The sequence below is a fragment of the Branchiostoma lanceolatum genome, chromosome 13 (genome assembly GCF_035083965.1).
Source record: "Branchiostoma lanceolatum isolate klBraLanc5 chromosome 13, klBraLanc5.hap2, whole genome shotgun sequence".
NCBI classification, from domain to species: domain Eukaryota; kingdom Metazoa; phylum Chordata; class Leptocardii; order Amphioxiformes; family Branchiostomatidae; genus Branchiostoma; species Branchiostoma lanceolatum.
The window spans coordinates 5,528,245-5,553,356 of NC_089734.1; the positions used below are offsets into that span (position 1 = coordinate 5,528,245).

General features: G+C 40.5%; 2 protein-coding genes across 10 annotated transcripts in view; one reads left to right on the top strand and one right to left on the bottom strand.

Moving 5' to 3' along the window:
* The first annotated feature begins 2,215 nt into the window (after window positions 1-2,215).
* On the top strand, window positions 2,216-6,200 carry LOC136447458 (uncharacterized). The gene is made up of 5 exons (XM_066446380.1): window positions 2,216-2,757; window positions 3,186-3,241; window positions 3,652-3,790; window positions 3,908-4,232; window positions 5,108-6,200. The coding sequence occupies exons 1-5, from the start codon at window positions 2,693-2,695 to the stop codon at window positions 5,429-5,431; spliced, it is 909 nt and encodes a 302-aa protein (XP_066302477.1). The 5' UTR covers window positions 2,216-2,692; the 3' UTR covers window positions 5,432-6,200.
* A 135-nt stretch (window positions 6,201-6,335) lies between these two features.
* The window catches only part of LOC136447456 (partitioning defective 3 homolog), a 74,878-nt gene continuing 56,101 nt past the window's right edge, over window positions 6,336-25,112 (bottom strand). For 4 of the 9 annotated variants that reach the window (XM_066446377.1, XM_066446375.1, XM_066446374.1 and 1 more), the window contains 12 exons: window positions 24,829-24,870; window positions 20,073-20,177; window positions 19,465-19,521; window positions 18,508-18,741; window positions 17,935-17,964; window positions 16,477-16,642; window positions 16,006-16,143; window positions 15,368-15,500; window positions 14,682-15,041; window positions 14,099-14,274; window positions 13,067-13,090; window positions 6,336-10,141 (listed from right to left, as the gene is read on the bottom strand). In XM_066446377.1, the coding sequence (XP_066302474.1) occupies window positions 9,445-10,141; window positions 13,067-13,090; window positions 14,099-14,274; window positions 14,682-15,041; window positions 15,368-15,500; window positions 16,006-16,143; window positions 16,477-16,642; window positions 17,935-17,964; window positions 18,508-18,741; window positions 19,465-19,521; window positions 20,073-20,177; window positions 24,829-24,870 (2,162 nt within the window). In that variant the 3' untranslated portion in view covers window positions 6,336-9,444. Of the gene's footprint in view, window positions 10,142-11,901; window positions 11,964-13,066; window positions 13,091-14,098; window positions 14,275-14,681; window positions 15,042-15,367; window positions 15,501-16,005; window positions 16,144-16,476; window positions 16,643-17,934; window positions 17,965-18,507; window positions 18,742-19,464; window positions 19,522-20,072; window positions 20,178-24,828; window positions 24,871-25,112 lie in introns of all 9 variants that reach the window. The other 5 variants (XM_066446378.1, XM_066446379.1, XM_066446376.1 and 2 more) reach the window with 5 other exon arrangements.

The following is a 25,112-nucleotide window of genomic DNA, read 5'->3' on the forward strand; positions in this document are numbered from 1 at the left end:
ATATTTGCTCACAGACTACCCTGCCATATAACTTTCTTAACTTGTTTATGGCACCAGTGCGACCTTCGCTGCAACATAATAACAATACAGATAACGTTATAGTTGCTGTCTAGGATATAACATAAATGTACGGGATATTATCATACTAGTACAGTATCAAAGTTCTAAAAGTTGAGACGCCATGTTTCGGCCTCGTGCAAGTCGCATCAAAGTTTCAAACGAAAGTACAAGTTACAACGAAGAAGCAGGCTTACCGAAGAACTGTGGCCGCTGGGAAGATTACCTGACTCGCAGGAAACGAGTAGAGGTTGAGAGTGAAGACGATCGAAGATAACATCAAACGGCTGGAAGTGGAATTTTTCCAGATGAAGAAGAGATCATCTGGACATCATCTTTTTTTAGCGGGAGACCAGAAAGTGATGGGGTCAAAAGGTCATGGAAAGTCAGTTTTCCTTAGTCCGTATAAGGTCGCTGTATGTCAGCTTGCCGGACAAGGCAGAGCTTTACGTTCTGATATTATCATGGTAACGTTATATCCTATTTGATTCTGCCATCTAACAGCTACTAGCCATTAGTCCACTCTTTCAATGGTTTGTATCTAAACAGAAAAACTGTATCAAAACATTTGGCTTTCATTTTGCTACATGAATGAGCAAATAAATGTCAAAATAGTACGTCTTGCATGTACGTTTTTGTTAAATTGTTTTGTGGTGCTCTATATCGTCGATACATGTATAAAGCTGGCGGCTCAAACACAAGGCTTGATTAATCACAGCGTATTACTAAATTATTCATTGTGCTGACCTCAATATCAATCACTGTCACATAGTTACAAGTGACATGTTGAGATGCACTCTATAGCAATTTACCTATTGTGTAGTCACTTTGTTGAACCAAAGTGCACCGTACATAAGCGCCATCTATCGGAATTCACTCAACACGTACGCATGGCCATTTCTGTATCTGTACAGCCATATAGCATATGTATAATGATTAAACACGTCATATCATTGGCAAAGGCCTGGCTATTCAGCTGTATCATCCTCATCATTATTGGCATTACATATGAACCAGTAGCTGAACTTCTTTTTCATTCAACATCAACGTACAAATGTAGAAATTTCGCCAGGCAGCGTCAACGATATCGCCGCTGGATTTTTGGACCGGAGGAGAACCAACAATATCTGTTCGGATGGTGTTCAGGTGAGAGCAAGTGATTCAGGCAGTATGGGGCTGTCTATCCCGTGGGGGATGCCACATTGTCTGTGAGTTGATTGATGAACGTTATGTGACATGATTAAGCGGTACCGTATGGGCAGCTACATTGAACAAGATTAATTTCTGGATCACAAAAGACGGTGAATTCAAATTCCTGCACATTCAACCTACAATGTGAGATCCTTGGGCAACGCGCCATTGTTTTTTGACGGCACAATCTATACCTTCATCACAACTGTAAATCGTTTTTATTTATGCACACCTATTGTATATAATTCGATTGTGACCAGAGAGAAAATGACGTATGGACGTCTTTGATCAATGATTACAATAGGGCCTGTACCTACGTGTATATTTGGATGTCGTTGGCTGACAGATTATATTCTGTATAACATAAAGCAGCAAAATATCATTTTTGGCTGGTAGATATTTTTCTGCGTACAAAGATACGTTCATTAGGATAAGTGACGATCATTCTACTACCGCCTTTCTGCTGAAGAATGGTGAATTGAGTTGACATGTTTAGGTTAGCTAGGGTCACCTTGGTTGTCCTGGATTGTATTGTTTTGTGTGCCTGAGCCCCTGGGATTATACGGTAATCTTACTGTGGTACAGAGTATAAAGGTGAGCTTAGTTCTTATGATATTTCACGTTGAAATGTTGTAAGTGAGTTGCATGTATAAAAGTCGTTATACCTGCTTGTCTAGAAATATTACATGTGGAAATTGAAGAGGAAATTGGAGGTAAATCGTTGCTTATTTTTTGAGATCTTGTAACGTTACACAGTCAAGCATTTAAACGCCGCTAGACCTTCTTGAATCTTGTCTAGAAATATGAGGTGAGGAAATTGAAGTTGCGATTGGACGTAAATCGATGCTTACTGAGTGTAAGATCCTTATTTGTGACAACCATTCGAATCATTCATCGCTAATCGCGAAGAAGGTACACTGTGGTACATGTCTATTATAAAGATGCAGCGAAGGGGAGGGGAGGTCACTTAAACAAGAGACTTTATGTCTTAGAATGTCGACAAAATAAACATTTCTCGTGATACTTCATACACATAGAGCAGACTTTGTTGTGCGTATTCAAGCGGTCTTTCACAAAAGAGTATTGTTCGTGTTCAATTAAGAACGTACCAATACAGCTGTCAAGATGTGTCCACACGGATATGTTTATGTATAAATCACTTTGAATTATCACTGCCAAATGTCTATTCATCCTTGTATCTATCAATGCAGCACACTATCAACGACCTGCCGGCGTTACAGCGAAGATGCCGTCACCTTGAACTTCCGTTGGCAAATAGGAGGAGAGAATCACAGCTATGGATCTGATGTACAGCTAGAGATAGAAAACCTCAACACTGTCAAGGATACCAAGGTGTACACTTTGAAGAAAGGCGAGGTTGACACTGTACACGGTATTGGTTTCCAATGGTAATGTTGAATGTGTCCTGGCTGTGTGGATCGCGATGCATCGAGGGCTACCAGCGTCAGATACTGCAGGCGCCGTTCTTGGCGTGAACTCAAGTTCTGTGTAAGATATTCTATATATCAATGTCAATTTTCCATTAAGAATGTCGCTGACTCGGTGTTTTTGAAAACGATATCAGCTTCCGTTTTTGCTGCTAAGTTCTTGGCAGCCATGAGGGTTATGATTGGCATGACCATAGGTACTTCTCTCTCTCTCTCTCTCTCTCTCTCTCTCTTTCTCCCTCTCCATCTGTGTGTGTGTGTGTGTGTGTGTGTGTGTGTGTGTGTGTGTGTGTGTGTGTATTTGAGTGTATGTTAGTTTTGTACAAGTGTCCGCACTGTAGTTTCCAAATGTTCTGTCAGAGAAAGTAGTGCAGTTTCTGTATGCTCTGCTAGAGGGGATGAAGTCTGCTATCTCTGATTGCCTTCTTTAAACCACAGCATACCGACAATAGTGTTGAACCTGATCACTTGTGTCGTCATTCCGTGCAGGTGTGGCGATGGCAAACGGAACGGATCTTGTGCAACTACCTCTCCACTCACGTCCAGTAAGTATATCTTAATCATTATGATATAGATTACACAGCAATTTCAACCAGACACAGTCATCACCAAGTAGATAGGTGACCACTATAGACACGATCATTATCAATGCTTCCATCAATAGCAGAATTATTTAAGAGTGTATCCAAAAAGTGACTACGGTGGTTAGGCCCTTATACTAGAGATGACCACTATTTAGTGCATGTTCGACAATGTAAGAACATTGAATGCAATTTATTGAATAAAGACGTGCGTATTTTGTGTCGAATTGTATGACGCCATCTAGATAACGTTAAGCAAATTGAACATAAATATTTTTAGTTTTATACGCTACATCCTTTATAAAGTCAACTACCGTCACAGATGAACTTTCATTCGGACATCTAACCAAGCTATTTTCCCTCTGTGTACCCAGATACGTCGACTCCAGACTCCCCGGGTGCTGACATAAGAGGAATCTTTCTAACCGCCTCCGGTGTTGTCGTGCTGCTAGTCCTACTGGTGGCGGCAAAACACTTCTGTGGGAAGAGGGCCTTGATGGGCCGAACATTCTGGTAGGGAACATGCCATGTCGTTCTCTGTCCGACTGCTGTTTGATGGCGTTTTAGCACCATACTGAGAAATGCTGGCCATGTTAGTACCGTTTACTAGTATTTTGTATCCTGACACAGGTTCTATGGAGTACCGCAGCCAAAGCCAAGTTTGTACGGACCCAGATTTCAACGTCCGCCCCCTCAGATATACCGTCTTCACAAGCTGCCTAAGAGGAAACATCTCAACTCGAAACCGCGGGGACACTCTTCTCTAAGACGTCCACGTCCCTACTGGAAGCCGCAAACTTTACATGTGTCCCACCTACAATCTCTAGACGACCGCTTGAGGGCGCTGTCGAGAGGGTCGAAAAGATCGTTTGCGAGGCCGACTCGTATTGGTTTACAGCGCTATCTACCTGGGATGACTACCCTGAATCAACAAGTGTTTTCTCACAGCTTTCTGGTATGTTGTAGGGTAGAACTGTATGGTGAACAAATATATAGTGGTATAGTATACGAAAACTTCCTAGAAATTCAGTAAATGATAAGAATTGCACAAGACTTGCAAAGAACTAAATGAATAATGATAGCTAGCCTGACTGAATCGCACCCCTAGCAATTCTTTTTACCATTGGAGGGATCCATCGGCCCCCTAACGGCGAGAGATTGTTTACAGAGGCTAAGCTGCAACATGCGTTGACGAATAGGTCCAACTATACATTAACGGTAGCTGATGTGGATTAGGGCCATGTTATATAAATACAATCATGTTTGGGCGTCCGCAATGCCCTTAGCATAGCTTCTAAGGATTTGGTCGCTGTTTGAAGGCATTTCAGCACTAAGGACATCGACACTACCAGTTTTGCAAGTCTGTCAAAATTAAAAACAGCACCTGTGAATATGGGCTAGGTAATTCCAGCATAGATCATTTAGGCAGTTCGTTTCACCATTGCTTCCAATGGACTGGATCGTTGTTTGATGGCATTTCAGCACCAAGGTCATTGGCCCCACTGATCTGTACTTACAAGCCTGGGGGCGCTAACGATAGCTATCAATTGCCGTATTCTCGACTTAAAAGATATTTAAACCCTTCACAAAACCTCTCGGCATGTAATTGTCTTTTTTTACTTATTCTTTATTCGTATGAGTAGTAGAAACTAAGGAAAAAATGCCATGAAATCGCTAGTACAAAGATTGATTCTCAATACATCTAGAGTACGGAAATATAATGTTACAAAGTGACAATGTATGTGGGGTTGTGCCGTCTGTTTCCACTGTATCGTATGCCAACTTGTCTCTGCTTTAATATTTCCGTTTATTGAAAACTATTTGTTCCAGGGTAAGACATCGCATGCGCAGTCGGTCAGCACGATACACCCTCAGGCGCCTGAGTCCATCGAACCGCCCTCTACACTACCCTCCATACACTTCTCAGACTCTGACGACACGGATACGGTATCCGTGGACTTCTGGCCGCCCCCTCCGGACGAAATGGACTGGCCGGAAGATATCGAAGCTTTAGATGACCATAAAGAATCAAACTGGTCACCAAGACGTTATCAGGATTCACACAGCCTGGACTGGAGCGCGATATCTCTGGCAGAATTCTTGAAGACGGGAGAAACCATAGAGACGAGTAGATCGTTCACTACAAGGCTTTGACGAAATCCTGAATTGAAACGGGAGTCAATACTGTTTAACATAAGGTTCATCACCTATTTACTATCACATGGCGGCTATCTGAGACCAGACAGTGTTATGTCGATTTCATAAATTTCTACATGGTTGGTGATTGTCCAAGGACGTTACTTTAATTCAATTTTTTATTTTTATTCAAATATCGACCTTATAGACGCAAAATTTTTAGCCTGAATGGTGTTGATATTTACAATCAAAACGGAGACTAGACACATATTGCTGACATGACAGGTACTCATTATTACATACCGGATTCTACTGTCTAATTGTACAGTCTGACTGACTGGTGAGGAAAATTGTTCTAAAGTCTTTTTATTCTTCCTGGGGATGGAGATGCCAGATGGTGTGTTTGTTTTTGAGTTTACGTCCAGTAGTTGTAGATCTGAGGGGTTCAAGGTCACCTGATAGGCAGTTTGACACAGAAAAGGGCAGCTAGGAAAAAGTCACGATTAAGGCTCTCCAACATCTGCTTGGAGATCGTTAAATGGGTCTGAAATCAACTCCAGTGACGAGATACCGAGGGTACATAGGTTTCAAGATGATTGAAATTGGTGACAGTAGACTGGTGGAATAGACAGTGTGTGGGCGTAACGTACAATGAAGGGTGGAACATCAAGCCTTAACTTCTCTGATCTGTATTTTGAGTCATATATTGATAATGTGTAACTTTGTACGAATATAATCTATAACATTCTCATATTAAGTCGATATAATGTATTTACGTTTTCATACAGGTAGGAAATGAAAATGTTAAACATCAATAAACGTTTTGAATGATTTACTTGATAGGAAGGTGGGTTTATCAGTTCCTTATGACTGGATTTACTATATATTGGGATAAAAAATACCAGACAGAAACAGTAGAATGTACGAATGTAAGATACAAATTTTATTAGGTACATATCAGTGAGGTAAAATGCTTTGCATTTTGCAAAATGAGTTAGAGTATAAATCTGGCTAAGTACATGGCAAACGCTTCAAACTGAGAGACTTCATTACAACAGTAGAAAACCCACTGAAAATCATACTTGCATTATGCAAAATGTCGAAAAAAGGTCAGATTTCCTAATAGTACAAAGGTCTAAGTTCTTACGGAAAATTTTGGATGGTAAAACTGATAATAATGTACAAGATGGATAATTTCAAATTCATGTCTAAAAACTCAATCAAACCCTTCAAAGAAATCTGCCATTTTTCTTATACCAAAATAACTTTTTACAAAGAGTAAGAAACAGTGTAACCCTAGAACAAATACTTAATACTTAACTAATGAGAAGATTCGTTCCAACGTCAGATAAATATCGAAAGTTAGTTTTTTTTATACATAAGTTGTAAAACGTACATTTGCTTCACATTGTCTACAGTACAGTGTAAGATACAAGAAAAAGACTGAGAATTCCTGTCATTGTTAAAATCATTTCTACTGATATGAACTGATAGATATTCTTTTTGGCTTAATCTGCAGAAACCATGGTAAAACCCCAGAATTGACAAATAATGTTCATAAGTTATTAAACAGGTAACTGCTTGGCAATGATGAACACGTTGAAACTTGTACAAGTGACCACCTCTGCATAAGGACTGTTTTGCTATTGTGACCACTTTTTTGTGGTCCCTTACATAATTTTTCCCATTGACACAAGCATTAAGAATCCTGTCAAAAGTGACCACCTGTCTATTGTACATGTAAGCATTTCCTTCTTAAAGTTCCTTGAATGGTCGCTTTAGACAGGTTTGACTGTACCTTGGTATATCGTGTCATGTAAATCACATATTCAAAAGTGAACAGCACTTAGAAAAAGTAACCGTCCACCAAAGATTTCACTTCATTTGTCAACTTTTGTTTAAGATTTGCATACTTGCATCCTGCAGTTTGGGGTCAAACTGCTAGGTGCATGACTGATCTATTTCCCTGTGGCAAAGAATCCATAAGTGCTGGATCAAAGTCCAGATCTTTCCCAAAATTTCACCACTTGGTCCAAAGGCCAAGGAATCTTGCCAACATTCCAGAAAAAATCAGGGTGCAACGGTAAAAGATAAACTCATTGGCGAAGGAGGTATGTTGTCAAATCCAACCCTGAAGTTGGCTTATGACAGTGGCAGTTGTTTCTATACTGCATGTGTAAGGCTGTTACTTTTGATATATGAGAATCAGTTACTCCTATAAACATGACCAAGTATAGTGAAAGGCAATAATGTTGTAGACAAAAGTTATTCTTCGTAGAAGTACAAATGTGAGTATTGCTTATCATCTGCAATATCAAAATATCACTCTTGCCATCATTTCTATACATTCAAAGATTGGTTGAACTATGTTGACAATACAAGAATCATTCTTTCTGTCTTTTGTCCGTCATTGATTGTAAGTCCACACTGACTTTCTGTAAATTCTGCACTTTGGCTATTAAGGAATTTTCAAAATTGGCAAAAGGATGTAACAGAATGTAAAACCACATCCATGAGCTAGACCTGAATCGTTCCAATGACCGCAATGAAACTGTATTACATTCCTTATAACTGGTTGTACTTGTAACAATTATTGCTGTGCTTACTGACTGTTAATCATTAGTCCTACAACATCATAGCCTTATGCCACACTTGGCTACACATATAAGTTGTAAAATACTATGAGGATTTTTGTTACATGGTTTCTGGTTAGGCCTGCAGTTAATATAATCACTGTTTTAATTTGTCGGAGTTAGTTTGGCTACTCTACCTACATGATACACATGATCAAACCAAAGTTAACTAACAATTCCTCTTTCCTGACCAATTCCTGTACAGTGTATATATATCTTACATAGTATTCATTCACAAAATAGACTTGTCTTAGTTAATGCTTGGTCACACATTTGGCGTATCTCACATCTTGTGTTTTAGTAACATTTATTTCTGATGCTCTAGTTAAAAAAGCAACCCTTCTGTTCCAGGCACTGGAGATGTCCTGATTCTCGAAGGGAGCTCTAGAAGCAGCGGCATAAGGCACAGCTAGCTTTATACAACAAGCACCCTTACTGATACAGAGAAGTACTTCCATACAAACAACCCCCCTTGTAGTCTACCAGAATGGTGTGTGCCAGCTTTGTTAAGTCTGTACCAGGCACGAACTATACATGTGTCATAGGGGTGGTCAGGTTCCTACCAATAGATATTCCTGTATGGTACCATAGCATTAGCATAGGCAGTATAGGATAAAAACAAAGTGTGGCATGTCCACATCAGAGTATACCTATCTGATAACTGCCACTCTGGGTACATGTATATACAATGGCTATGTTAGTACATGTATTCTTTTTGCTAAGTACAGGGTATCTAAAACACCACTTTTGGTCCAGACCATATATTGATCCCCATAAGACCAGGCAATTTTTTTCTAAGAGATTCTACAGAAAGTGAAGGATAATTGGTGTCTCGAGGTTCGTTTGTTCAGACCCTTGCAGTGCCTAGTGGCATACAGGGCAGCAAGTTTCCTTGTTGTTTCAGTAGCAGGGTATATTTCTACAGGGAGGTGTTGCAAGCCATTCCCCTTTAACATGCTCGCGGCACCTCCTCAAACATGGGAACCCCATATTACATCCAATACGAAAGACCGGTGCAGCCCCAACCGAGTGATCCTGACCCAGGATTGAACCAGTGTCTCCCAGTTAGCAACTAATTGGAACTCAACTGTTAGACATTTTTTCACCAGACAAATTTCAAATATCTTTCCTGAACTTATCCTTTTTCCACTAAGTTATGCTTTAACCAAAAGACATTTGGGGCCAGCTTATACTTATACCCACAGCAAGGAAGAGGATAATCCAGTTACTACCGATGAAACACCAATGATCGTTCACTTTGGGAGCACCTCTTATCTTATAACATCATCCGACCAAACACAAGTTACACCCCGTTTGGCACATATGTTCAACATTTTGCTGATTGTTCTTCCTCCAGAATTCCATTCTTATCTATACAAGTACAAAAGTAGTTTCGACTCAGACACACGCAGCACGAGAAATGACGACCCCTTCTTCTCGAGGGTCATCCCCTGATCTGTGCGCTCGTCTTGGCAGTGAACGGTATCCCTCGGGATGCTTGTCCTGGTAGCTGATTGGCCGATCGTCGTAGTAGCTATGCCTGTTGTTTTGTTGGCTGGCGTAGTACGCCTGCTGATTCGCTTGCCTCTCTCTCTCCAGGCGTTCGCGCTCCCACTGCGCCGGGCCGGCCGATCGCGGCCGTACTGGGTAGCGTTCTTCTTCTGCGACTCGTGACGCCCCCGCCGATCGCGGTCTGTTCTGGTACCGCCTCTCTTCGGGCGACCTGTTGGCGTATTGTTGGTTTGGCGGTGGCGGCGGTCTGTCGTAATAGTCTCTCTTGCCGCCGTGGTAGGCAGGCTCCTCCCTTATGGCAGGCACTGGACGTAGCCTGCTGTAAGGGTAACCCGCCTCTTGTGGGTGGTAGGGAGGGGGGCCTTCTGCGGGGGGTTCCCGCTGCTGCAGGGGGCGGTAGTAGCTGTGGGGGGCTGTGGGAGGGGGGTGGGCCTGTCTGCGGGGATCGTCAGCTCCGGGGGTGCGCGGTCGGTGAGGCGGATGTCGGGGGTCTGCGGGTTTGGCGTAGTTGTCGTAATTGTTGTGTTGAGGGTTGGCACGCATCTGGTCCGGGTGGGGTGTGCCGGCCTGGCTCCTACTGGGTCTACGGAAATGAAGTTTACAAATGAATAAACAAGTAAACAACAACAACCAGTCCAGCTTTGCTGGCCAGCAGCTAGCACCCACATCGCCATGATTGATAATAATTAAAATTTATGGCAAATGTACACAGAAAGTTATCAATGATGATAATCTCAGCATGAATGATTATGATGCATGTGCATGTATGTTACAATACATGATGATATGGGGAAGTGAATCATCAGAAATTATTCAATAGACAGATGATATAATCATGTGCAGAATGACCTGTGTAAGATTATTGCAAAAGAAAGCATTGATGGGTAGAATAAATACACAAAATGATTTGACAATTGAGAACACTTAAAGCACAATTGTGATCATCAGTGAATGTCCCAAGCCACCTTACATGCTCAAAGTAACACGCACTGTAGGTAGTGTGAAAAGAAATCATTGCACACACAGTTATTGGATGTTTCATGCGGTTGATGATCAAGAATAATTTCCAAGCAGATGCAAGGACCCCGCTAAGGCTCATTTACGCATGTTTTTGCGACAATTAGAGGGAACAAGTGAAGAGTTAAAAAGGTGTACCTATCAAGATGCTCTAAATGTTGCAAAAACATGCAAAACACTGAGACTTAGCAGAACCCTTACATCTGCTTGGAAATTAGATCAGGAAAGGGTAGATTATGCACAGCAAGTAAACTGTACAACATGCGGTAAGTACAGCATGCTAATGATTGTAATAACAACTAGTAGTGAACTAGGAACCTTTATTCACATCATACAGAGACAGTGGACAGATTCTGACTGTCCATTTCGGGATGGATTTCAAATCATTGCCAGCAATTTTCAGGATTGAATACTAAAGTTCTGTCTCTGTATGATGTTAAATAGTTTTCCACAATCCCAAACAAATTGGTAAATTATGAAGCTGCTCTATTGGGTGTAAAAAAAATCAGTCCCAAATCAGACAAGCGAATCACCAAAGCCAGCTGGTGCAAGCTAACAGAACTACTGCAAGTGTGTTCCATTTGTGATGGTGAAGCCAGTTTCTGTAGGTGTGTCGTTACAATTGTGTTTTAAGCAATACAAAATTGGACATGAAATGTTGAAAGTACAGAGAGGAGTCTGTAGCATGGCTCAATCGTATTCATTTTCAGAATCTTTCGCTTTTTGTTTGATACACCAGAATGATATTCAAAAACATAACCAAAAGTCAAAACTTTGTTTAAGACTGAAATAGAACAGCTTTTATTGAAACATTGACTTTTTTCAGCTCAGCACCTTTTCTTCTACTATTTGTGACTAAAAAGTCGACAGTTAAGTCAAATATTGTCATTGTCATCATTGTCAAAGTATGTTCAGGCAGTTTCTTTGAAAAGGATAGTGCCAGGTGTACATGTACTACATGTACAGATCAAGCGAGCAAGGAAAAAAGCAGCAGTGCATTCTAAAAAGAAAAATGAAAATAATGCAGTGTGGGGGTGCGTCAAGTGGGATTCTTTCCAACAGACACTGTATATGTATAGCGTGTATCAATTTTCAACCACTATCGTGTGTACTTCAAAAAGTGATACAGACACAATTGTCATCTGTATGCCCTCCTTCCGAAGGGGCCTCAAACGATAACACCGGTAGTTCTATCAGCTTTCACCATTGGCTGCACCACGACATTAGCAGCACCCACATCCAATCACGGTGAAGTTAACAACCAACCAACCAAACCCATGATTTCTTTGAGGTGTAAGGAAGGCAAGCAATGAAACATGCCAATACCTTAGAAATCTAGTTCGAAATAAGAATATTTTTTTGCAGCGATCGAGTTTCCGGTACCCCTCCTGAAGGGAGACACACAGACACAAGCGTGACCCGTCATATCGTGCTGTACAGTCGGACAAACGGCGTAAAGACACCGCAGGAAACATATATATGTACACTTACAGAGAACACAACATTTAAATCTAGACTACAACAGTTACGAAAACAAGCAAGCATTGAAGAGAGTTAGGTTATGTTTACTAGCTTTACAAAGACAAAACATACAAACATGCTAAAATATCTTTAATAAGTTAATAGTTCTGCGACACACGATGCATTAAGATTAGCTTTAGAAAAGTACAGTAGATTATTACAATAGACTTTATGATTATCATAATATAACATTTATTGCAAGATTAAAGAGAAGCAAAACATGTCAAGCAACATTCAACGATAGCCTTTTAGTTGTTTCTGCTGAAACCAAAGACAGAATAAATGATAACATTGTGAAAAAAGAAAGAAAAGAAATTGTGAAAGCTGTGCAAAAAAAACTTTGTGAAAATTTGTGATCTTTAGTGCACTATCATAGATGCTTATGATGACTGTACAACAAAATATGAAGGGTCACAATTTAATAATGTTAAAATGTGGTTGTGAACTTGGTTTTCCTCCACCCTATGACATCATCATGTCACAGTATGTGAAGCTTGACCACGATTGGTCGATATGTGGTCATGTGACAAACATGAATGACATTGACGTGTAAAATACTAAATGGTACTCTAACTATGATATGAAAAATGGAGATGTGTGGCACCAAATAAGGACAAAAATAACAGCAATATATACAATATCACAACACCACAGAGGAATTTCAGTATACATAATCATAAAAATTGGAGAAACTCTAAGAATATTTCTGAATAATATATCTTAAAAATCATATTTGGTAAAGATTGAAAAGTTCAAACACAAAAAATATACATTTGCATCAATTTGTTTTCAGAACTTTTCAGATTTTTTCAATTTCAGAGAAGAAAGCCAAATATCATGACTTCTTTCTGAAACCTTCTGTGGTATAAATGATATGTACATAATTCTGTTATCACCCAAATCTTTCCAACCCATCTAAACAACCGGTGTCTCAGTCTTTCCCAGAAACAGAAGAGTGCTGTGTGTTTACCTAGTTTGGTACATAGCTGGCCGGCTACAACAGGAGGCAGAACAGGACAGATCAGGTCAGAACCAGATCAAGCCGGATCGATCCGGTAAAGAAAGACATGGTTGACAAGGCAGAAAAAAATCATAGCTGCACTCAGAAAACTTAGCATGCAAACTTAAGACATGCAGTGTATTTTACCATACAAATGCATCTTGTAATACAACTTTGTTTGTATTGAAGAGTACAAGCTGCATATCTGGAAAGATTTATTTGACTTAAACTATTTGATAACAATTATTTTTGGGGGAGGGGGGCATGGAACCCCTTTGAGACTTTGAGTCAAGGTCGTTTTGCCAGAACTTTCCGTTAAAATTTGTCATATCAAAAGATGCATTTGAAAAGTTCTATACAAGCATTGTATTCAAGAAAGGCATGCACACTGTATGGTATGTTTTGTATAGTGTCTCTTCTGCTACCTAAACAGTCCAAATTAAAATGAATCATGAATATCAAATCATAATGCATAAGTCAACGGCATGCACCATGCAGACAGTGTATTCATACATTCAAGAACATTGTATGATGTAGTAGACAGTACAAGGGCATGCTCTATCTATAATCAGGAAGGAAGAAAGAAAGATCTATTATCATATACCATGCTACATTCTATGACAATGTAAGATGTATAATTCTTTGAGGAGTTTGCAAGTTGTTACAAAGTACCTGCATGTTACTTCATGTAAAGACGTTGGCTGGTTTAACTTAGCTAATCTGGTAGAAGGATTTTCAAACGACAACTTTGATTGCAAGTTAACGTTACACATGCAAAGGTGCCTGCAAATCAAAGCGGGCATAAGACAGAAGAAGCATTTTCACTGTGGTTCACTGTGAAGAGTTACCGTGAAAGCAGCGAACATTAAACCGCTGCGAACTTAAATGCATTAAATTTTACAGTATAAGAAGCATGTATGCAAAAACATATCTGAAACCAACCAAAGCCATTCTTGTATATATCAGCCAGTCTAAAACAGTAAGACAAGAGAAGTGACGTACCCATATCCCCGGGGGAGGCTACTGAAGTTCCTGGGGTTGGGTGCGTAGTTGGGGTGCTGTGGGGGAGGGGGGTCCTGTTGTCTCCTGTCTCTAGGCTGGGGGACAGGGGGCTGGTAGTGGGGGTACTTTGCCAGGATGTCTCCTGAATTTCTCCTGTTGGGGTCCTGGCTCAAGGCCTGTATGGTGAGATGTTTTGTGTGATTAGTACTAGGTCAAGAAGAAATCTGAGTACAAACTTATAAAAGGGTATACTATACAGATTGGGGTTTTGCCTGTAATAACAATAGCCAGAGTAATGCTACTAGTACCTTGTGCACAGTTTGCTTGAGAACATATAATCATACACGTACAGCAGCTTCATACAATAAAACTAAGCCTCCTTCACAGCCTTCCAGGAGGCAATGTATTTCAAAAGAAACTTAATATTAGTATATAACATTTAAATGCTTAGATTTATGTGACAGAAAAACAATGATCTTAAGGCTATCAACTCTACAGTTTATAAGGCATAGGCACAATATAAAAGGTAAGATTTCAGTAAAAACTAACCTACATTTAGAACAAAAGAACCAACAACACTAACCTTTCTGACTTCAATACTGCTGTGTCTTCTGTTGTCCTCATATCTGTTCACCTCGGGACTCCGCGGTCTCCGTCGCGCCACCTCCGGCGGGCTCTGCGGCCGTACCCCGGGTCCGCTCTGCGGGCGTACCCCGGGTCCGCTCTGCGGTCGTGACCCGGGTCCGCTCTGCGGGCGTCCCGCGGGTCCCGGCAGCCTGGCGGGGGGACTCTGTGCCCTGCCGGCCGGCCCGTATCGCTGCAGCTCCGGACTTCTCGGTCGGCGCGGCTCAGGGTGAGGATACCGCGAGGCGTCTGGGGTTTTGGGCCTGCCTGGACCTGTCCCTGGGGATGACTCCTCTCCTTTCCTCTTGGCTTGGTATTCCTACAAGGACATTTTGGGTTACAAACATGTCTTTAAGTGTTTCACAGTCATGTTATTCTTGTAGTTTGCTCACAAAATAAACTTTTTGTTTTCCTGACAATTTCTGTAAGGAGATGTGTTACACTGTAGGCATTTCACACACTTGGTAGATATATTAAGCAGAATTACAGATACAGATGGAAGAGATATAGGATCCATACCTGAGGTTTCTGAGCCTGTTCATACATTCCTGCATACAGTCCTGTCTTACCTTATGTGTTCCACTGTAGCTTTGTAATACAGTTAAACTAATACAGATATATGTAGATAGAAGTAATGATCCATACCTGTCTGAGCCTGTTCATGCGTTCCTGCATGCGGTCCTGTCTGATCTGAGACATGGACTGCTGCTCCTGCAGCTGCTTCTGTTGTCTCTCCATCGCCTGTTTCCTCCGCAACTCAGCATGCTTCTGCTGAATCCTACAACAGAACAGAACAGCAGCAGTTCAGCAATGGTCAGGGTAGGATTATAAATATCATTATACAGTCAAACCTGTACTAGTGACCACCTCTAAAGTAAAAAAAGGGGTAAAGCAGGCATCCTCAATTGAGGTGAAACATGATGCTTTTTCAAGTAGCTAGTGGTAGTGCAATGCGGCTTCGCCACGGCTCGCGTTTTTGGCAAGCACACCGGGTCACCCCTACTCTTCTCGATAAGTGTGTTGGGTTCTTTTACGTGCAGAGGTGACACTTGAGGCTTACGCCCAAAGCTCCCTCATACACGAAGCATTAAGCATCCTGTCTATAGTGACTACTTGTCTACAGTGACTATTCTTCTAAATAGTCAGGTTTGACTGTACTGTGCATTTTTAGGATTAAGAAAGCTCTGGCTTTTATAAATTGGAAGCATTGAAAGAGACCATCATTGACAGGAAACAACAGTTGACATACAACTAAGTACAGGGGAGAAGACTGTGAATCTGACCTCTCCTGTTCCTCCTGAGCTGCCCTGTACGCTGCCTCTCTCTCCCTCTCCTGCTTCTCTTGTTCCTTTCTTCTCCTGTCCTCCTCTTCCTTCTGGTTTTCCAGTGCTCTTTCTTCCGCCTTCCTGTGTCTACCAAACCTGGGAATTACACAAAAAGAAAATGAAATTCAAGGTCTTTCGATAAGATCTATAATATTTGTAAATTTCTTAATGCCATAGCCCTAGTCTCATCATGTTCAACAAGTCCCAAGCTACCTGGGGTGTTCCAAATTGAGGTCATTGGCAGACCAGCTGTCTATAACCATACCACACTACTTTCAGGAAGAGAGTACAGTATCTTCCTGAAATGCTGCAGTAACTGAAAATACTTCTTGAGTTATAAGTGCGAACACACAAAAAACAGTACCCCTGTCGGTGGTGAACCTCCTTCCCAGGGGTAACTAGAGAATATCATGCTAAAGATCTTCTCACCTGAACATGGACCCCAGCCCTTTGAACAGCCCTTCTTTCTTCTTCTTCCCACTCTTCCTAAAACTGGTCTCAGCCAGCACGATGTTGTCTCCGACCAGGGAGGAGCGGTTAGACGACCCCTGCTCCTTCCCGCTGTGGCTCTCGCTCTCGCTGGCGCTCTCTTTCACTACGGGGAACAAACCCACAGCGTTCTACATTTTACTGTTCCACAAACACAAGGAAAAGGGTAGTACACAAGGCTGTTCCTAGGGGGCTGCTTGCTTTGTATACAGGTGAATTTAGATAAAAAATTAAGGATGTTTTGGTTTTTCAGGGTAATGAATTTTAGGTTGAAATTTGAAGGGCTTGGTTTCCACAAACATGTGGGACAAAACTAAAAGAAATGGACACTGCCTACAAATAATAGATTTAGGATTTTTTGCTGTGGAAAAAAATGCAATTCAGACACAATAAACAGATTTTCAACATCTTGAAGACTGTAAAAATCCGTTTTATGGGCGAGAAAAAATACATTCTTTTGATGACTTTTGATTTAGCGTATCTGTTTATTATTATTTTCTATTCATCCAATTTACTTTGTTGTGAAATCTCATTTTCCCGAATTGAATCCTCAATATGGAAGAGAAAGACACACAAATCAACGCAGCAACCTAGGAATACAATAACTGTATCATGTTATCAATGTCACCTACTCTACATGCTGTACCATGCATAACAGCAACATTTTGCATGCAGAACTAGAATACCATCAACAGCAAATCTGCAGTCACTGTACAACTCCAACCACTGACTACCAGAGTTAGATGTACTATACCGTTCCCTCCTTAGTACTAACACAAAACAGCACAAGTACATGCACCACCACCAAGCTTGTGAGTTTGATGCAGAAACAATTTGAGGGAGAAAAGGGGCATGTTCAAACTTTATCTGTGGTTTACTGTAAATGCCTTTAAGTCTGCAATTTTGCGGTGGTTTTGAGTTTGCGGTGAAGCGATCACCACGAAAATCACGAACCTAAAACCACCATGAAAAATTCAAGAACAGTGTCAAAAATGAACACATTTGCCCTCCTCTTCCTCAACAATGTTTCTACTGTAAAAACATAATATAAACATTGTAATACACACTGGCAGAAAACACTTTTTCCTTGTATTCTCCTGATCACTCAAGAAGAGGAAAAACATGATTTCGAAAATTGTCTACTGTGATATTGTGTTTGAAGTGCCACAGATCACTACTGTGACAAATTTGAAACATAATTTCCGGAAACTTCTTAAAAAAATAAACTTCATGATTAAATGCTTTGAGACAGCTGAAAGACAAAGAGAATACAAAGGTGTGGAAAACATATTTCACAACAGAGCTAAACTACAAATGTAGTATCTACAGCATGCACTTATTTTGCAAAGAATTTTTGCCACCTTTGACCCCACATAAAGCCACAATAACCATGCTTACTCGAATTGCTTCGTGGCAAGTTTTGATTTGCTGAAAATAACACAAAAGAAGCAGAAAGACGATTTCAGGATGTGCAAAATACGAGAAATGCAGAAAAGGACCGAAACGCAAGCGTCCCTTCCAGCATTTCTCCCATGCAATGACTTCAATATAGAAAGGCAAAACATACTACATGTATGTGAAACAATGCAATAACAATGCAAATAATAAAAAATATGAAATGGCCAGTGATATCAATAAAATTGTGCAAAAAGCAAAAGTTGAATGCATTAAAAACATTATAGTGTATATGAAACTGGATATTACACACATGTGCAAGCAAACCATGCTCAGTTACGTTGGATAATTCAAACAAATGCAATATGGCAACATAAAACAAAGAATGAACATTAGACAAACTAATTATTGAACAAGATGAAGTACAAAGTAAAACAAAAGTAGTCCAACCAAGTATGCATGGAAATGGAGTATTGTGCTTATTTCTCCCTGCATTTTAATAATATAATATTAGGCTAGCCCCTGAGGCATTGCCAAAATCTTGTGTCTAAAGGTTAAGAACTATGGGTAACTTACAAGTTTCCATTCTAGGCCTCGATTTCACGTCTGGCAGCGGCGCTTCGTACGACCTGTCGACGGCAGCACGGAAACTCTCGTTGCAAGCCCGCCCTCTCACTGCCTTCACGCGTGGCCGGGCCATGGCGTCGTGGTCCTCTTCCGACACAAGCTCCTGAATCGCAGTCTGTAAACTTTCCAGCGAACTGGATTTTTTCATGCCCAGACTTGGCCCAATGTCTCGTGTAGGGGAGTCTATGGGAGGGAAGAAAATAGTTAAGAAATGATTCACACTTACATTTGTATGTATGTCCGTAAGTTGTACATGCAGAGCTTTTCATGCAATTGAGAAAAGACAGAAGCCTAATCTCCAAGCAAATGTTATGGTGGCAAAAACCGTATCCAACTGGCAAAAGAAGTTTTCATAGCCACCGGTGGCCAATGATACTCCTTTTGCCGGCTGGTTACTATCTTTGCCGCCAAGAGATCTGCTTGGAGATTAACAGAAGCCCACGCTGACGTGTACCCTACCAGGAAATTGTTTGCTGCCATTGTTCAGAGTGCTTCATTTTTCATACGGGCTGAGATGATAAATATACAAGCTATACACCTTCCTTGCCAAGCCAAGCATTTGTGCGTCTTTTCACATGCATGTATTGAAAGAAAAGCTGTGCAGCCATATAAAGTATAAGCAGGAACAAGGCAAGCTTGCTGGAAAGCAAAATGGGGAAAAAAAGAGCGGGGGTGTTAAAAGCGCAGAACTGCCTTCTGCCAGATCGCTATTAATCTCCAAGCAGATACTTTGGTTGACAAGACAGTGTTCTGGGAACTGTTTCGACCCATGGATACCGTACCGGATACAATCTTGCCAACCAAAAGATCTGCTTGGAGATTAGATCCCGATGCAACCCTGAGATATATATGAGAGTTTACAAGATGCCATCTATGGTTGATGACCTGCAGCACTACAAGTCTAACCTAAGGAGTTGTCCTGAGTATCAGCAAGGCTAGGGTCAGTGTGAGAAGTGGGAAGACCTGTGGGGAGAGTACAGATAGGAGGTGGTCACATCAAAGGCACTCAGCAAAACACAGGACCAGGGCTGTCTCCAGCTTTTTTCTGTCCCACTCATTCTTTGACCCACAAAATGTTGTGGGAAGAACTAAGGTCTAAGGTAAGGCCATTGTTTGGAAGCCCTATGTTGTTGATTTTCGTTCTTAAACTTGTCATTTTAAGGTTACAAAAATACATATTCATTCGTTTCAAGTCAAGAAGTTAAGACAGAGGGACGGGTCCTGGAGACGGCCCTGAACAGGACAGAACTGTCCACGACTTGGCTCTTGTTTCGTTTCAACAGTAAGTGGGTGGGTGTAGAGAAGAAGAAGTTGACTTAGACTTAGTTACAGTCAAAAGTGTATAGGATATATAACAATATAAGAGTTATCTATACTAAAGAGCATTGCATGTCTTGTCTTCTAATGCATGCACTACACAAGAAATCTTTGCAACATTCTTGGACACGTACATGTCCCACACACTTCAAGACTAACTTTTGTTACATTTAGACTGAACGGATATAGTGTCTTACCTAGATTGGACAGGTTGGTTTTGCTCATAATCGAGTCCGCAGAGTTGGTGCGGACCAGCTGGCCTGGACTGTCATCTCCGACTGGACTGGTGAGGGTACCAAAGGCTATGGGGACAAGGGGAGAACATTAGAACATAGTATCATATTTACATAGCCTCAAACATGTCAAAGAACACATCCCACTTATAGATAAGTGTTGTCGTGTGAGTAGATGAAAACACTACTGTCCTATTGTTTTATTTTGAGGCGGGAGGGAAAAGAAGGGTTTTGTGGTGTTTGAAGTTTGCAGTAACTGTAGAAACAATTATTTGTACAGAATAAGAATTACAAAACACGTCTACGGGGTGATATCTGGATTTAGGGTCACAGCAAAAACCACAAAAACAAAACCATGGCGAACATTTCAAAGTTTACAGTGTGGCTGCTACTGTACTGAGTTATCCCCCAACGGTAGATGTTCAATACCCCTGTGCTTCAACTTAAACCATTATCTGTAAGCTCCTTCCAATTCAGCCCTTGGCCACAAAAAGAACAAAAGAGGGTAGTGGCACCACCCAAAATACAAATAAACACAAATGAAAACCTTGTGTTGATCTCCTTGGAAATACATACAACAAACGAATGAATGAATGAATGAAGACCTTTACAATACTACAACAGGGTATGAATCTGGACCTGCATCTAAATCTTAATCTTTCCACATTGCAAACCACTGCCAGATATATTTTGTTGGTGTGTCAGCCCAGATGGATTAGTTTTAAGATTGACAAATGATAAGATTAATTTCTCATGTCAATCAACATCTAACCAAACAGATTCCAGTGTCAATCAATCAATCAATCAATCAAATAAACACATTTTGCGGAGTAAAAAAACTCAGCACTCCTTTGCATACCCAATCAACAATAACAAAGTGATTTCTCAAGCATTTTTTTTCAGCCTGAATAAACTTATAACTGGTTGAAAACACCATATCTGAGAGTAGTTTTCAAATACATAATAAAATATTTCTGGAATTGGAAAGCAATTGAGTAAAACTGAATGACTTTCTACTTAAAAGCATTAGGAAAACAATGCATATTTTGACAGGTACAGCTTTTCCAATGCAGATGTAATCAGCTTAATGTACTTAGCATTAAATAGATTAATCATGTACAGGCTTCATTAAAAACAGCCCCTGGAGATTCATGGGCATCAAAATACTGGTTAGAATTGAAAGCATTCTAAAAGAGTCTTTATATACATGTACTAACTTTGAAGGGCTACAAATGCACAAGCAGAAAGATAACACTATTCTTTAACCCTTTCTTTTACTAGGCAAAAGGAAGCATTCTTGAGAAGATGTTGCCTTTCAAAACAACTTGATTGCAAAAGAGAAAGTCCTCCTCTAGTTCGTCTTAGAAAAACTCTACAACCACAACCAGTATGTTTACATCAAGATGTTTACATCATTTCTGCAATACTACATCCATGCCTCATTTCAGAAAGACTTTCAGGTATTTGTCAGCAATGCCTTTCATGGAAAACTGTTGCTAGTGATCCTACCATCTGTGACCTAAGAGCTTCAGCTCAAAACCTACTTTCAACCATAAAAACCCACCTTACGCACATGAAAAGTACACATGATATCCTACCTCAGTTTTGTCCCTGGTTCCCTTTCCTACAAAACATAAGTCCTTCAGACAATTAACGGTACACTACATAACAATCCGTTTTGGAATGCCTGGCTCTGACTGGATTTTTGATACACCACAAATGAGGACTGAGCATAGCACTAAATTTGGGGGCAACATGCCCGTGGTTTGTGAGACAGCCCCATGTGGATAGCTCCTCCCTCCCAGCATGTCATCCCTCTCACAATCTGTCCTGCACCTGTTCATGTGCTGACAGCTCTGTAACATCCCCATCTTTCACAATGGTTTAGTCTAAAACTAGATCACATTGTGGTCTTTTGGAGATGCTATTTCTAAAACTGGGGTGGCTACTTGAATAAAGTGGTTGAAGGGTAGGAAAGTAGGTTTTGATGGATGATGAAAACATTTGAGAAACTTGAGGCTCTCACAGGGGGGCAGAGTGTCATCCCTGGTATCTTACAATCAGTTCCATCAGTTCAAAGGGTTAAGAAGAGGGCAACCTTCTGGGGGTTTAGGCCATTCTCTTTGGTATCAAAATGTCACTTGACAGTAGTCTGTAACAGACTCCTTAGGTCGCTGTGAAATTGATCAAATACTCCACTCTAGCCAGTGTGCCATCCTAATTTGTTTTCTGCTAGTTGTAGCAGAGATTATGGGAGCCACCGAAAACTAACTGGGATAGCACCCAGGCTAACTCTACTCTAAATAATGTAGGCTACAGATTTTATCAGGGAAGTTAGCCAGCCAAGGAGCAACCGGGCCAGGACCTTGCTTGCAATTGTAAAACTCTTAGCCTGTATCCAAACCTATTATAGCTGCTGAGTCTCTTTCCTCCTCTCCGCAAATTTAACAGCTTTGGATACCAGGCTATCAAACTCTATATTCCTCTAAAGCTGGCAAAGCAATCATTTAGCCCACTTGACCAATTTCTATTCCATATCAAATTTTTTCAGCAAGGAAATGAGTCTGGTAGAGGCTACTTGACACATGGTAAGCATCCGTTTGTTAATTTATTCATTGTTGAAAAATAACTGGGTGGTCCCATCAATTTTGAAAACCTTTTTTTTGATGAATTTTGTTGCTGTTGTTTATCATCGTAGATAAACAAACAGCCCAGGAAGAGTCAACAGCAGATGATGCATGAGAACTATGGGAGAAAAATCTACTGCTACTGCAAAATTGCAAATATATAAGATTCAAAAATTCTCTGGCGTTAATATCTAATACGGTACTGTATCCCTGAACTTAAAACTAATACTAAAATTTCACGTTTTACGGTATCCTCTGCCTTTCGGAGCAAATGTTGCATTAATTCTCCAAAATACAGTATCCCAGTTGCCTATTGTCCTCCTTGCCAAATATCATGAATTATGAATGACTTGAGAGCCAGAAGTTTCACCAAACATGTAATCATAAGCAATACAATATGACAGGTGGCGATTTTTGTATTGTATGATAAGCATAAAGGGAATCTATCACAATTACACATTTCCCATTTCTTTTTTAACTTGCAAGGTGTGTTGTAGTATGAAAACTAAATTGCATTGTAAAGCTACAATTCCAATTGACCTAAAAAGCTCACTTCGAAGAGGGTCAAAGGTTACATTAGGACCCACTCACACTGTGTACAGAGGACAGGTGCACTGGCTGTTAATCATATCAGCAATACGATTTGTTAACTCCATGAAGGAGGTTCACCTCAGATGGGGGTACTGTTTTTGGTTGTGCATGTGCGCTTCAAGCTATAACTCAAGATCCTTTTGATGGATTTGAATGAATTTTGGTATGTGGATAGTCATTGATGTCATGAAGAAGCATGATGATTATTGGCTCCCTAGCCGTATTTTTAGGTACTGTGACATTACAGGCCGACACTCCCTTCCTGAAAGTAATGTGGTATAGTCCATAGATAGCTGATTCTGCCCGGCGAGGTCAATGACCTTAGTTTGCGACACCTGGGTGACTTGGGATCTGGACTTGTTGAGGTTATAGCATTGACAAATACACAAAAAATTCAGTGGTATGAGAACCTTGATTTCATTTCTACTGTACAACAAGACTAAGAGCCAAATTAATGCATAGAGCCTACCTTTTAAGGCACCTATTTCACCTATGTTCCTATTTACTGAAAAACTAATGTTTTCTTCTCTAAACTAGTGGTGGATCATGATATATTGATAGAGACAAAAGCAACTTCCCACCTTCTGTATCCAGTGTGCAAGGAGGCCTGGGTCACTTACAATCAGCTCTTTACACTGACAATGTCATCCCAATCTAACAATGGTTACAGATGTCGACTTTGAAACTACTGTATACACTTTATACTCCAGCATAGACGAGACTTGCTCAATGCATTACAACGCTTGTTATGCATTGACGAACATGGCAGACAATTCAAAAACTAAACCAGCATTGGGATTCCAATAGCCCTAAAAACCAATAGCACGGGAATGACAAGAGCCCAATCATACTGTTTACATATGGCAGGTGTGACACTTGATCAACATGCCTAAATGATTTTCCAAGGTTTGAAATATTACAAAAAACCCTTCTGGTAACAGACTTCAGTCAAATCTTGCAAAAAAATACCAAAAGTTAACCTAAAATTAGTTAAAAAACATGTTATCTCTTATATATCATATATATGCATGTGTGTACCTAGTGCAGACACAAGTGACTTCCAACTATTGAGAATCATTTGCATTTGAAGTGCATTCCTGACTTGGAGGTTGTTTGTAGAAGAGCCCACAGAAACAAACAGTGCCGCTCATAATATCGTAGACACGAGAAAAAACTTGAATAGCTACCACAAGGAGGTTAACAAACAAGCTGCTAGGGGGCCCAAAATATAATCATTTTGAGGTCTACCTGTAATCAAGACCTAAAACATACTAACTACTAAGACTTTCTATCTACATTGTAGGCATGCTCGAGTTGTTATCACGCTAACAAATAGACACACACACAGACGAATGCTACCGTTACACACGACACAAATGTGAGCATGTGCCATATTGAAATTATAGTCAAAGCTCATTACTAAAATGTTTCATTTTAGTTTTCATGTCCTAGATAAGACATATTCTGCCAAACTACAAGAAAGAAATAATGTAAGTCCTCACCTTTCTGCTGCTGTGCTAGGTTGGAGGGCAGATCTGTGTCATCTGTTGTAATAAAACGGTGCACTTCGGTTAAGCGTACAGCATAAAATTTACGCATCCTTTTGTTGGTACACGTACACCATGACTGGCTCACAAAGAGAAGAATACATCTGATGTGCATTATCAATGATGGCTCGAGTACAATGGGAATAATAACATTGTACACTGAGCAAATATTCATTACATAAATGGAATTGGTATTTAATTTTCATGTCCCAAAGGAACAATATCTTTCCAAAGAAAAA